At 43.7% G+C, this 12,777-nt stretch overlaps 1 protein-coding gene across 6 annotated transcripts in view; it reads right to left on the bottom strand.

Annotated features, from left to right (window-relative positions):
• Positions 1-12,777, bottom strand: part of LOC137288259 (fibrocystin-L-like) — a 108,668-nt gene that overhangs the window by 33,186 nt on the left and 62,705 nt on the right. For all 6 annotated transcript variants that reach the window (XM_067820736.1, XM_067820727.1, XM_067820744.1 and 3 more), the window contains 13 exons: positions 12,525-12,633; positions 12,013-12,167; positions 11,137-11,259; positions 10,683-10,788; positions 9,359-9,625; positions 8,716-8,840; positions 8,117-8,255; positions 6,935-7,130; positions 6,342-6,580; positions 5,236-5,424; positions 2,939-3,109; positions 813-2,300; positions 91-240 (listed from right to left, as the gene is read on the bottom strand). In XM_067820736.1, coding sequence (XP_067676837.1) covers positions 91-240; positions 813-2,300; positions 2,939-3,109; positions 5,236-5,424; positions 6,342-6,580; positions 6,935-7,130; positions 8,117-8,255; positions 8,716-8,840; positions 9,359-9,625; positions 10,683-10,788; positions 11,137-11,259; positions 12,013-12,167; positions 12,525-12,633 — 3,457 coding nt within the window. The remainder of the gene's footprint in view (positions 1-90; positions 241-812; positions 2,301-2,938; positions 3,110-5,235; positions 5,425-6,341; positions 6,581-6,934; positions 7,131-8,116; positions 8,256-8,715; positions 8,841-9,358; positions 9,626-10,682; positions 10,789-11,136; positions 11,260-12,012; positions 12,168-12,524; positions 12,634-12,777) is intronic.

Below are 12,777 nucleotides of genomic sequence, written 5' to 3'. Positions count from 1 at the left end.
CTCGCTGGCCTGGTTGTCATCGTATCCTCATTGCATAGATGTTCACGCGATTGGACACTGCATTCCATATAGCTGGAAAGAAGTCGTTACCTTTAGCCGGTGTGCGACAGATGAACTGCGTGGCCGACTGGCCCTTAGTGTCAACGGCTGGACAATCTTCTCCACAAATCTCCACAGTAGTGTTTGCGGTCACGAAACCTTTGCCCGTGATGGTTACCATCTGGTCCCCAGCAACGCTGCCTAAAAATTAAAACATACACTGAATGTCATTTTAGAAGGGTGTCTGATAAAATGCGGCGCAAGAGAAAGATAACAGCTGGTGCTTTGGGATTTGCGTCTGTTTTGTTCCGCTTTTTGTTGTTAGTGTTGCAACACATATATCGTGTTTGTTACTGGTTAGCCACAATCAAAATACTTTCAAAATCAGTTATACATTCCTTGACAGATTATCCCAAAGGGTGTAACCTTTATTTTGCACGTCGGTATTATGCTGGATGTTTTTACATATAATGTTTTGCGTTTACCGTTAATCTTTGCTTTATCCCCCAAACAGCATCAGCCTGTTTCGATCTCAAATTAGTAAACACACTGTTTTCAATCATGTATACGTTTGCCGTTGTAACTATATCGCTTCATCATTTTTTTCAAGAAAGTATATAATACAAACTTCACAATTTGGTAATTTCTTCATGTAAAGACGATTCCTCAGCAGTTTTCCCAATTCTATTTGTATCTTTTTCTAAAAATATATAATCTGTTTTGCGTTAAAGGCAACAATTGTAGTAACAATATTTCCCTTGTATTGCACTTACCCCGAGACGGTGAAATACTGGTGAGGGCTACTTCGTACGTGAACGTTGAATCAGTGGTCGCTCCCTTCCCGGCTACAACAACTTTGATTGGATATGTTCCAGTTTCCTGGTTACCAAGGGTACACGTGGCTGTTGTTGCAGTGGCTGCCGTGACGACACATGGGACGTCATTAATGACAATGGCGTTGTCCGCGGCGGTGGTACTAAATCCTGTTCCGGTTACCGTTATGACGTCTCCAGCGACGCCACTGCTGGGGGAGACAGAGGTGAAGGTCGGAGTCGCAGCGGTGTCGTATGTAAACGCTGCGGGCAATGTCGGGTAGGTTGTTCCTCTGGATACAACAACGACGTCGACAGCCCCCGCGGCATGGGACGACGTGTCACACTGAATCTGACTTGGAGTCACCGCAGTAACAACACAGTCTTCCCCGCCGACTTGCACCGTGGTTTCGCCATCAACAAATCCATTGCCGGTGATGCTGAGAATCGTTCCCCCGTTTACACTACCTGTGGTGGGTGTGATTCCAGATATTACAGCAGAACTCTCAATTTTTACCGTAGGTGTAGCAGTCCCCTTTCCAGCTACAACGACTTTGACGTCATGATTTCCTACGGGCACGTCGCCGACGTCGCAGTCAAACGTTGTGTCTGTAACGGAACCGCTGACTGTACAGACAGATTCATCCACTTTCACGCTGAGGGCTGAAGCTTCGGTACCAAACTTGGTGCCAGTGACGGTGATCGTCGTGGAAGACCCATTGACAGACGTTGGAGTGACGGCAGTAACGGTGGGCGTCTCAGATTCTGCAAAGGTGAAGGTCTTTTCCACACCAGTCTTCCATTCAGCGGGAACGTCATTCACGCCGGCCGCAACGGTAACAGAGATCGTTTTCTGTCCTAGCGTCGTTCCAGACGTAACGCAGACAATCTCGGTGTAAGTCACACTTGTGACGTCACATGAATATCCCTGCATGTCAACAGTGATGCTCTTAGTCGTTCCCTGGAAACCAGTACCTGTAATGGTGACCTTTGTTCCTCCGGCCTTTGACCCGGTTGACGGCGAGACCGCAGATATGTACGGAAGTAGAACGAACGTAAGTGGCTGTCCATTATTTCCACTCTTTGCATAACCCCGGTTTCCAACACGGACAACCAAACGGTTAAGTTTTCCAATCTCAGGAGACGTGGACGGATCAATCATAAAGGAGACGGAGGTACCTGACGCACCGTCCTCGACAACACCAACAGAGTCGCCAATGACGATTTCGTTCTGGCATTCAGTGTCGCTTAATCCGGATCCGTTGATAGTAATGACGTCACCAGTTGTGCCTTGAGTTTTGCTGATGCTCGTGACAACAGGTGAGCTGCATTTATAAAATTTAAAGTTGAACTTAGTAGCATCCTTTACTTCCGGTTCCGGGTCGGTGCAACCTGGGATGACCTGAATTGTTCCAGGGCAGCTGGAGGTGTCGGTCGGATCTGAACCAGCTGAAAAAGACAGATACGTTTAAAATAAAACGTAATGGCTCGTGATGTGTTTTATATAGTCACGAGACATAAATATACATTTGAATGTACTTGGTTTTTGACAGTGATTTGGAACAGATTTGGAACGCACACAGACGAACGCGCGCATGCGTGTACACAGAGCCTCTCGTATTTTATATACAGACTTTTCTGCATGTGCGGGAAGTTTTAGCGCTCCAAGTTTTACCGTTTAAAACATGCATTTTCACGTATATGACTACTTAGACGACAATTATAATAATTTTTATTCTGGGGACGTTTAATTTGCACGTGAGTGTATACTGAAGCCCCCTCTCCCAGCCACGTCATATGGACGTCCAATTAAATTGCAAATTAAAGGAAGACAATAAGAGAGAACTCCAAGCCCTGTTTATTCCCACAACGAGGCTTAAAGTTTAGTACTTCCTTGTCATAAGTGGAGGAGGAATGAAATATGGTCTTACATGTGTCATAGGTCACTTCATAAGTGGAGGAGAAATCAAAGATGGCCTTACATGTGTCATAGGTCACTCCATAAGTGGAGGAGAAATCAAAGATGGCCTTACATGTGTCATAGGTCGCTTCATAAGTGGAGGAGGAGGATTGAAAGATGGCCTTACATGTTTCATAGGTCGCTTCATAACCGTCAATGGTGAAGCTCAGAACTTCTGTGTGTGACATTCTAGGGTTGACCTTCACTGCTCCCCTTGCCAGAATGGTCTTTTCCTCGTCAATATAGTCACTGGTGTAGTAGAAATGGCCGGTTTTTGGGAAGTACTGCTTATAGGCACCTGAATCAGACATAATTATTGAATATTTGTGTTTATTAGAGCAGATGTGCAGATCTACAGAACAAGAAACATTTGAGGTGTGTTAGTGAGTGAGTGTAGTTTTACGCCAACACTCAGCAATATTTCAGGTATGTGGCGGCGGTCTGTACAGACGATCAGACCAAACGATCCAGTGATCAATAGCATGGTCAGCAATCTACGTAACTGGGATACGATGACATGTGTCAACCAAGTGAGCGAGCCAGTGAGCCTGTTAGTTGCCTCTTACCATCCGTGACAAGTATTGTTTACTTGCTTTCGTGGGGAAACACCATAACATACCATCACATACTGTAACTACAGTGTTCCCAGAAATTATTGAGAAAATCTGTGTTTTTTTCTAATGATGCTAAGATTGGAAAAAGGGCTTTCACTATGCACTAAGCATACTAAATAAGGGAGACAACTCTTGAAGGCTTAGAAGGCAGCTCATTACGTCAAGAGTTATCTCCCTTGTCTGAGCAGACGGCTTCCTGTGTTGACATGGCAGAATTTACAGCAAGAGAGAAAAGAAAGCTCATTCTAGATGATTTTGAAAGGGGTGAGGCTGATGCTAAAGTGTTAGCTTGTAGACATGGTATTCCTCCGTCTACAGTATACAGAACTTTGAAGAATATTCAAACAGGAACCGGGATAGAGCACAAAGCAGGGGCAGGTCGGCCTAGGAAATTCAGTGTTGTGGATCGCCGAAGACTTGGGCATATTGTGAGTAGGGGCAAATTGAAAAGTGTTGAGAACATCAGAAATGAAATGATTAGCAGAGGAAGTCCTCAGGTATGCAATGAAACAGTTAGGCAGGAATTACAGACACTTAATTGGGTGAAAAAACGTGGAATTCCCTCGCCGTTGATGAAAGATGCACAAAAGGAAAAACGTTTAAACTGGTGTCGGACGCATGAAAATCAAGATTGGGATAATGTTTTCTTTTCGGATGAAAGTTCTGTTTGGCTTTTCCCTAATTGTGTGAAAATTTGGACCAAAGATACTGTCAAACCTATCTACCAGCGACCAAAACATAGCCCGAAGTTTCACATGTGGGGTGGCATATCGGCTCGCGGAGTGACGCCATTGTGTGTTTTCACGGGAAACTTGACAAAAGAAAGATACGTTGACATTCTAAATGGTCACCTTCTTCCGACAGCACAAACATTGTATGAAGATGATTGGATTTTCCAGCATGATAATGACCCAAAACACACTGCGCGCTACACAAAACAGTGGTTGTCGGGCGAAAATGTTCAAGTTTTAGACTGGCCCAGTTACAGCCCAGACCTAAACCCAATTGAGAATGTGTGGGGAGTCATGAAGGACAGAATAAACCAAAAGGGACTGAGAAACATTGAAGATATGAAGGCCGAGGTGGTCCAATATTGGGATACCCTGTCACACGATTACCTACAAACTTTGATGGGTAGTGTGCCTAGGCGTATTCAGGCATGCATTGCTGAGCGAGGAGGTCTAACAAAGTACTAAAACAAGACTGAGACTGTAAAAGGATGATGTTTTAACATGTTTATGTAAGTAAAACGCCAGAAGTTAATAAACGTAATGAGTTACATGACGCAACATGATTCTCAATAATTTCTGGGAATACTATATGTGGGGGATCTAACTCTGGTCTTTGGCGTTTTCACCACATAGCTCCCCCGACTTGTCTTTTGAGACTATCGTGTTGTTTGTCAATCTGCTATGTGGCCGTTCTATTATCCAGATCAGACAAACTAGTGACTAACAGCATCAGTAACGACCCACGTCTTCATAAGAGGGGCAGTGGGGTGTCCTCGAGGTTAAAGCATTCGCTCATCTCGCCGGAGGCCAGGGTTCGATAACCCACACGAATGTAATGTGTGAAGTCCAAATCTGGTGTCCCCTGCCCTGAATTTGCTGAAACATTGGTAAAGGTGACGTAAAACCACACTCACCCACTCAGTCACTCACTTATTACAGAGGGTTGACACAAAGGTAATGCAAAGCCTCCCCTCTATCGATTCGGTCGGCCCTTGCAACAAACTCGATTGTATGGGACGACCAATGCAGCCTAAAATCTTGTTGCCTCATAACAAACAGTATTTATGAAAGAGACGAACCATTTGCTGTACGAGTTTCACCGGACTTGAACCCGTTGGACACCTGCTCCGTTGTACTTGCGTTCTTTACTTGTATGATGCGGAAGAGAATTCCGGACATAACCTCAAGTGTAGTCCATCTGAAGCGGACACTGTCCCCTTCGACTATCTGGCTCAGTTGAGGGACCCAGGCATAGCCCTCTCCGTGAACTGTAAACAAAGCACCACAGTGACGTTATGATATAACATGGTTGCAATAATTATTTCATTGGTAAGTACAGAATATTTGTACAACTGAAATGTATCATGCCAAAGTCAGCCACATTTATTTCACTAATTATACAGTTCTTTGTAAATGTTGTGGGACCATTAGGAAATTACGACGTCACCTTGTCATCGCATCGTATGTAAATAATCGAGTTTGGACCAAATAATCCCGTGATGAACATCATGAGCATGGATATACCCGATTGGGATGTGTATCAAGCAAGTCAGCGATCCTGTCACCAGGATCTTCACGGGTACTTTAACCATAGACCCATGAGAGAATCGAACCCTTTCGCTCTTTAATCACTATCGTCAAATGTGAAGGAAAATGTTCCACCTTCCACGCAAGTGCACCGCGTGAAGCCTATTTCCGGTCTCCCAGTTTACACATTGCTGACGTATTGCGTATAACACACTCAGTCACTCAATCCCTATCGATAAATGTATGAAGGGACATAACCCTGCGAAGAGATCGCTGTTCGTTGAATCACTGAATCTTTATTTGTAAAACAAACCAGATCAGGTCCCGTGAGGATCACAGGTAGAACAGGTCTTCAGCAACCCAAGCTTACCACAAAAGGAGACTATACTTTTGCCTTAGTGACGAATCAAAGGAGAATGTGGACCCGTGAAGATCCGGGTTAGAATTGGTCTCAGCAACCCATACCTGTCGTAAGAGGCGTCTAATGGGATCGGGTGGTCAGACTCGCTGATTGGTTGGCACAAGTCATCGGTTCCCATTGCGCAGATCGATGCTATTGATCACTGTATTGTCTAGCACAGACTCGGTTATTTACAGGCCGCCGCCATATGGCTGGAATATTGCTGAGTGCGGACGAAAACTAGTCTCACTCACTCACCTGGATCAGATCCAGTATTGGCGACCTCATGGACGACTCCTGTGAAAGCGATGGTACAGATGACCGTGGTTGCTGTCGTTGACTCCACGTCACATTTGTGGGGCCCAAACATGACCACAGAACCCGCAACGAAACCTTCACCAGTAATTGTGACCTTGGTGCCACCATACATTGAGCCCACCTTGGGATGGACGTTGGTTACTTTCAGAGTGTACGTCACAGCGGATATACTGTTGGTGCTGTCAAACACAAATTACTATGCAACGTTCTTTGATTTAGAGGATCACTATTTAGGACAGGACTAGTGATATGAGTGGACTCTTTGCCCAGAAATACGCAGATTGACATCATATGACCACTTAGCAATTTGCAGAGAGACACAATGTAGTCAGATAGTTATAAATACGTGGAAGTGTGATCCTATTTAATACGTAGGTTAACACAATGTGGACAGTCAGTAATACGTAGATCGACATAATGTGATCCCATAGTAATGCGTAGGTCAACACAATGTGGAGACTCAGTTATATGTAGATCGACATAATGAATGAATGAATGAATGAATAAATGAATGAATAAATGAATGTACTCACGTGGTATCCGCATATCCTGAGACGCCGATCTGTAGGACAAGGGCACACGACCCAGTTGGGTTCGAGGGCGTGTCGAAGACTATCTCTGTGGCGGAGTAGCTGGTGATGTTGGCACTCTTTCCACAGAGTGTCAGGGGATTCGCTGGATCCGCACTTGCACCAAACCCGCTTCCGGATATAGTGATGGTCTCGCCACCTGATACAGATTGAATACGTTCATTTGAAACATCGGAGTGAGTGAGTTTAATTTTACGCCGCTTTTGGTATATTCCAGCAATATCACGGCAGGGGATACCCGAAACGTACTTCAGACTTTGTATCCATATTGGGAATCGATATCGGAACGTCGGATGGAGACGAATAAATGCCTTAACCATTAGGCTAACCAACCGATTCTTGGAATACTGGAAAAAAACATGGGGTCGTTCAGACTCAAGTATAGTTGTATAAGGACGAGTGGTGCGTATTAATAAGGTTGTAAAAGTCTTGGAAAGAGATTCTCATGTTCTTTAAGAACATGTTTTTGTCACTGGAAATGTAGTTCCGTTCACAATAAAAACCAAGATGAAGATGCTGCTTCTTGTCCTCAAAAATACATAAACCTATGCTGAAGGAATGAATTAGTCTTTATATTGCACAGTAACACTGTATACATTGCACAGTAACACTGTTTACATTGCACAGTAACACTGTATACATTGCACAGTAACACTGTATACATTGCACAGCTTTTCTGACGGAAGCGCCAGTCAAATATTCAAAATTCAATGAACAGAATTTCAATTTCAGGGTGTGTTTATCAGTGCCAGAAATGTGTATCTCTTCTTAAACACAAGGAACATATATTTCCCGACTGCAGTCTGGATGACTTGCTACATGTGTGTTGTATTCAAAGCTCTGTCTTGAATTGAAGGTGCTGGCCGATTTGCACGGATAGAACTTACACAAAAGTCATGTGTGGGTGAAGATGGTTTTCGTCGTTTATAGCAATATTCCAGCAATTTCACGAGAGGGGACACCAGAAATCGGCTCCACACATTGCACGCATGTGGGGAATCGAACCCGGCGTGACCAGCGGGTGCTTTAACCACTACGCTTACCCAACGCCAAACAAGCACTTAAACGAAGGTAAACTCTTATAACAATGGAGGGAGACATTCGTAGATGTGTATGTACACTTACCTCTGACGCTGCTCGTACTTTTGGAGATGGCGGTGATGACAGCCGTAGCAGCGGAGGCATAGTTAAACTCTACGGGAGAGGTCAAGGCCGCACCAGTCTGCTCAACGGTTACGGCGACGTTTGTTTTTGATGATGCGGTCTAAACAATTGTGATAGAAAGTATGTGAAACAGAGTTCTTAACCCACCTTTATGTGATCTCTTTGTGTGTGCGTATATGTCTGCTCAGGGCAGTAGTGTAAACAAACCATGACCACTAACGTCAGCCAATCAGAAACAAGTTGTTTCGATAAAGATCTTTCGAAACGAACACAAAAAAAGCTTTGTTAGACAATTAAGTTCTTCAGGGTACTTTATCACATATCACGTACACAGCTGCAATAAGAGAGATTGCTTTGCGCACACTTCTAATCCTAACATTGTTTTTCCGAGACAAAACCATATGTGTCACCTGGATTAACATAAACCTGGTAAATATATATAAAAATAAGAAGCATTATAAGCAGTTGAAAATTTAAAAAAATACCTAGTTAATTGATATACGTGCACTGATCTATCATTCTCAGCTTCCTAGGGAGAGTATCGTAATAATGTTACTAACCGCTGCAGGCGTGACACAGACGATCTGGCCTGGTTCAATGACCGGAGACGTGCACACTACGTTGTCAACCTTTACAACAGCATCGCTGGTAAACCCGTATCCAGCAAGGGTCAATGATGTACCGCCTGCAAAGGGTTAATGAAGAGTGAGTGAGTTGAGTTTTACGCCGCACTCAGCGATATTCCTTACGGCAGTGGTCTGCAAATAATCGAGTCTGGACCAGACAATCCAGTAATTAACAGAATGAGCATTGCAGTGCTCAATTGACATAGGATGACATATGTCAATCAACTCAGCCAGTTTAAACAACCGATCCCGTTAGTGGGATGCAGGAACAGGTGAATGTGAATCTCAAATTCATCATAACACCTTGCAAATGAATGCAATATTGAGGATTTTCTTTGCCTTGTCCACAAGTGGAATTTATCTACATGTTTATCATTTCTAGACTTTCGACAACACGTCTACAAACGATTCTTCATTTTTATACGTTTATATAACAGATCTGTTTTAACTACCAAGGTTTCAGGAACTGTATTTGGTTTTACATGCTTTTTAAGACACTGAAATGGGGACTTGTCATTCGGGAATCGTATTTGAAGTTCTGTTTGATTGGGGTCTCAGTCGTTGTGGGAAAACTTACCTGCCAAGCTACCAGTTGTTGGCGAAATCCCGGTCACAGATGATTCATATTCAAACTGCTCAGCGCTGTTTGCCGTCCCTTTGCCGTCCACATTGACCTTGACAACATAACTTCCGGTTGGCCCATTGCCAACGGAGCAAGTAATCTGAGTAGCTGTTGCCGCGGAAACGACGCAAGCCACGCCTCCTATCATTACCGTGTTATTTTCAGCTGTGGTAGAAAAGCCCGTCCCAGTGATCGTCAGGACTGTACTTAAAGCAAGCGTGCCTGAAGCAGACAGAGGGATCATTAGTAACACCAGCAGAGGTACTGCCCGGGTGTAAACATTTTCAGCTACACCTGAAAGTTACTAGCCCACATATAATTCACTAGAAGGAAATTTTGATGAAGATACGGGTTTCATCATTAAGCCGCTAACATGATGAACATATTGTCAGGCCATAATCGTATATGATTTAAATGTGTATTAAAAATTAACAAGTCGGTAAGATTGATACAGTTACAACATGACCCCATGAAAATTCACTAGCCATTCCGGCCAGTGACTTGGGAAATTTACTGGCCAGTTTGGATTGTTACTAACTACTACCTTTCGGGTCAGTGGTTTTATCGCACACTGCGGTACTGGTATACAGGAGGCCAAAGGCACAGTATACGTCTTGAGTTCTAAGATAGAATGTTTGGCATTTTGGAATTTATGTCATTTTCTCTTTGGTCTGTTTTCATCAACACCATGTTGGTTTGGATGGGTGTTGTTTAACGTTGCAATATTGAAGTTGCCAATATGGCATTTGTCTGTACATAATCGAGCCTGGACCACACAGTCCAGTGATCAACAGCATGAGCAACTATCTACGCAACTGGGATACGATGACACCTGTTAATCAAGTCAGCAAGGATAACCACAGAATCTCGTTAGATCAATTTTAACACGGATCTTTACGGCGTCTCATACCAACAAGCGAACTGTTTGACCGGCAGTGGTGACAAATGGGTCAAAACTGCAAAATATGATGTTCTCACTTTCTGAGAAATTGTGAAATTGTGAACTGAAATTGGAAATATATCCCGATACTCTCTGCAGAGAAGTGGCGAATTAAGGCATCTCAGCAAACCTAGATAAAACCCTGGTTATTATGTACAGTCACCGATAATCGCTAACTTGCACAAGTATCTAAGGTATTAATTTAAATGCAAATGTCCATGAAAATATTTCTAACTGACTGACATCTCACTATCTCGATCCTCTTTAAAGAAGACATACCATACATCCAAGGGTTTAGAATCCAGTACAGCCATGGAGTATGACTAGATATGGGCTTACCATTTGCAGGGCTAATAGCGGTGACGGTCGGTGTTGCAGCGGGGGTCCATTCGAAGACGCAGTCGCCATCGCACAGACTGGGAACGTGGTTCACCGTAACAGTCACCTACCAAGGAATAAAATGTATGGTTCTAATATGTGTACATGGTGTCTGATGCCGCAATGCTATCCGAGGTAGATGTACAATAGGATCCGGGTTAGAATAGACCTTCAGCTACCACTGCTTGTATCCCCGTGAATACCAGAGTTAGAACTGATCTCCAGTAAGCCATGCTTGTCATAAGAGGCGACTAACGGGATCGGGTGATCAGGCTCGCTGATTTGGTTGACACATGTCATCGTATCCCATGATCGATGCTCATGTTGTTGATCATGTTGTCGCTGTATAGCTGGAGTATTGCAGAGTGAGATGTAAAATTAAACTCACTCAATAACAAACAACAGATGTACGTACCTCTGGTTTGTCACTTATGGTCCGAAGCATGTCGCCCTGGATTGGGTCGTACCAGACGCTGCCGTCCTGAGTTGTCACGACAGAGCTGCTGAACTCATTTCCGGTCACATCACCCGTTGTCAGCTGGATAGAAATAACGACTTTATCCTTAAACTAGAGCTGCAACGGTTCACCAAAACCTCGGTTCGATTAGATTTTCGATTTTGGGCCTTCGATTCGATCATTTACGAATCGATTTGTCACACTAGTAAAAGCATCAGATTTCATTTAAAGTTCAGAGTCGGCATGTTTTGCGCGAAATCCATTGCCAGTTTGGCCAAGTATACTAGTAAGAATTCTTAATGGATAATTAGCCTGGCGTCAGCCAGTTACGTTTCATCTTATTTCAGCGTTCGAAACTACTCCAAATTACGTTCTCCCTGTGTGAAAATAATCTAAACAGGTATTCACATACAGAACTGAATTGGTGATAATGGTCATCGGAAATGGAAAATTAAGATATGACCCATATACCTTTCATGACTTACAAGACATTTTAGTAAGTGTTCGACATATATTTCAAAACAATACGTTAAATAGTGGCCGTAAATAGCACATATAATGCACAAAGCTGACATATCTCCAGTCTTTGGTTGCGTGTCTATCGCGAAGAATGTGAATTACACTCAGAAGGTGATAACAGATGTTTGCCTGAGGTTGAGCGTACGTTGTCCCAAACACACGCTGAAGCAATGAACAATGTACTGAAAGCAGATACGGACGGCGTGAATCAGAAACCATCAGCAATACGAATACTAGTAATCCACAAGGAACCAAAAAAAGCCTATTCACTCATTGGCCTCAAAATTAAGTTATTATTAGTCATACTATTCTTACCGTCACTTCCTCCTGATTACCGGGCTGACCAACCCACGTGACGATGTATTTGAAATTGGCGCAATCTCCCTCGCGCTCCACACCCATATCGCCCGTCGTACCGAGCGCCTCTAGTTGTGCCTCCACTTCCTGGCTCGTTGCGCTTGGTTTTATAGCTGGAAGAGGCGGTATCATCACATAAACGCAAGCCACAAATGTCAAACTGAGCATGGTGGGAATAATGGCGATAATATCATTTAGAAATTACTCCTCCCAACAAAAAACAACAATAACAAAAGACAAAAACAAAGCAATACCAAAACCAAATCAAAGAAGCAGATCCATCCACAAACACACACACACACACACACACACACACACACACACACACACACACACACACACACACACACACACACACACACACACACACACACACACAAATGTTCAAAAGTAAAGAAGGCAACAAATATATGTGCAGCCAAGATGTCAAAGTTTGCACTTCCTGCATACCGTTGAACGTTATTATTTACCTTGAGTTGTCTCCCCTTTAAAGGTGACCCGGAAGGTACCCGCTATGGGCGGCGAGGCTGCTGACTCGCGGGTGACGCTAACGTCAACATTGGAGTTGCCTGCTACGGTCTGAAGGAAGAGTGAGTGAGTGAGTCCTTTTATGCCACAATAACCTACATTCTAACGCCAAAATAGCGGCTTGTTAACAAACAATGGACTTGTCACCGAAAAATGATCGGGGTCTGATAATAAGTCGAATCACGCAGTTTGATC

This window comes from Haliotis asinina, chromosome 1 (genome assembly GCF_037392515.1).
Source record: "Haliotis asinina isolate JCU_RB_2024 chromosome 1, JCU_Hal_asi_v2, whole genome shotgun sequence".
Taxonomy (NCBI): Eukaryota; Metazoa; Mollusca; class Gastropoda; order Lepetellida; family Haliotidae; genus Haliotis; species Haliotis asinina.
Note: the sequence above shows the minus strand (reverse complement) of the source record. Positions and strands in the feature narration are given on the sequence as shown.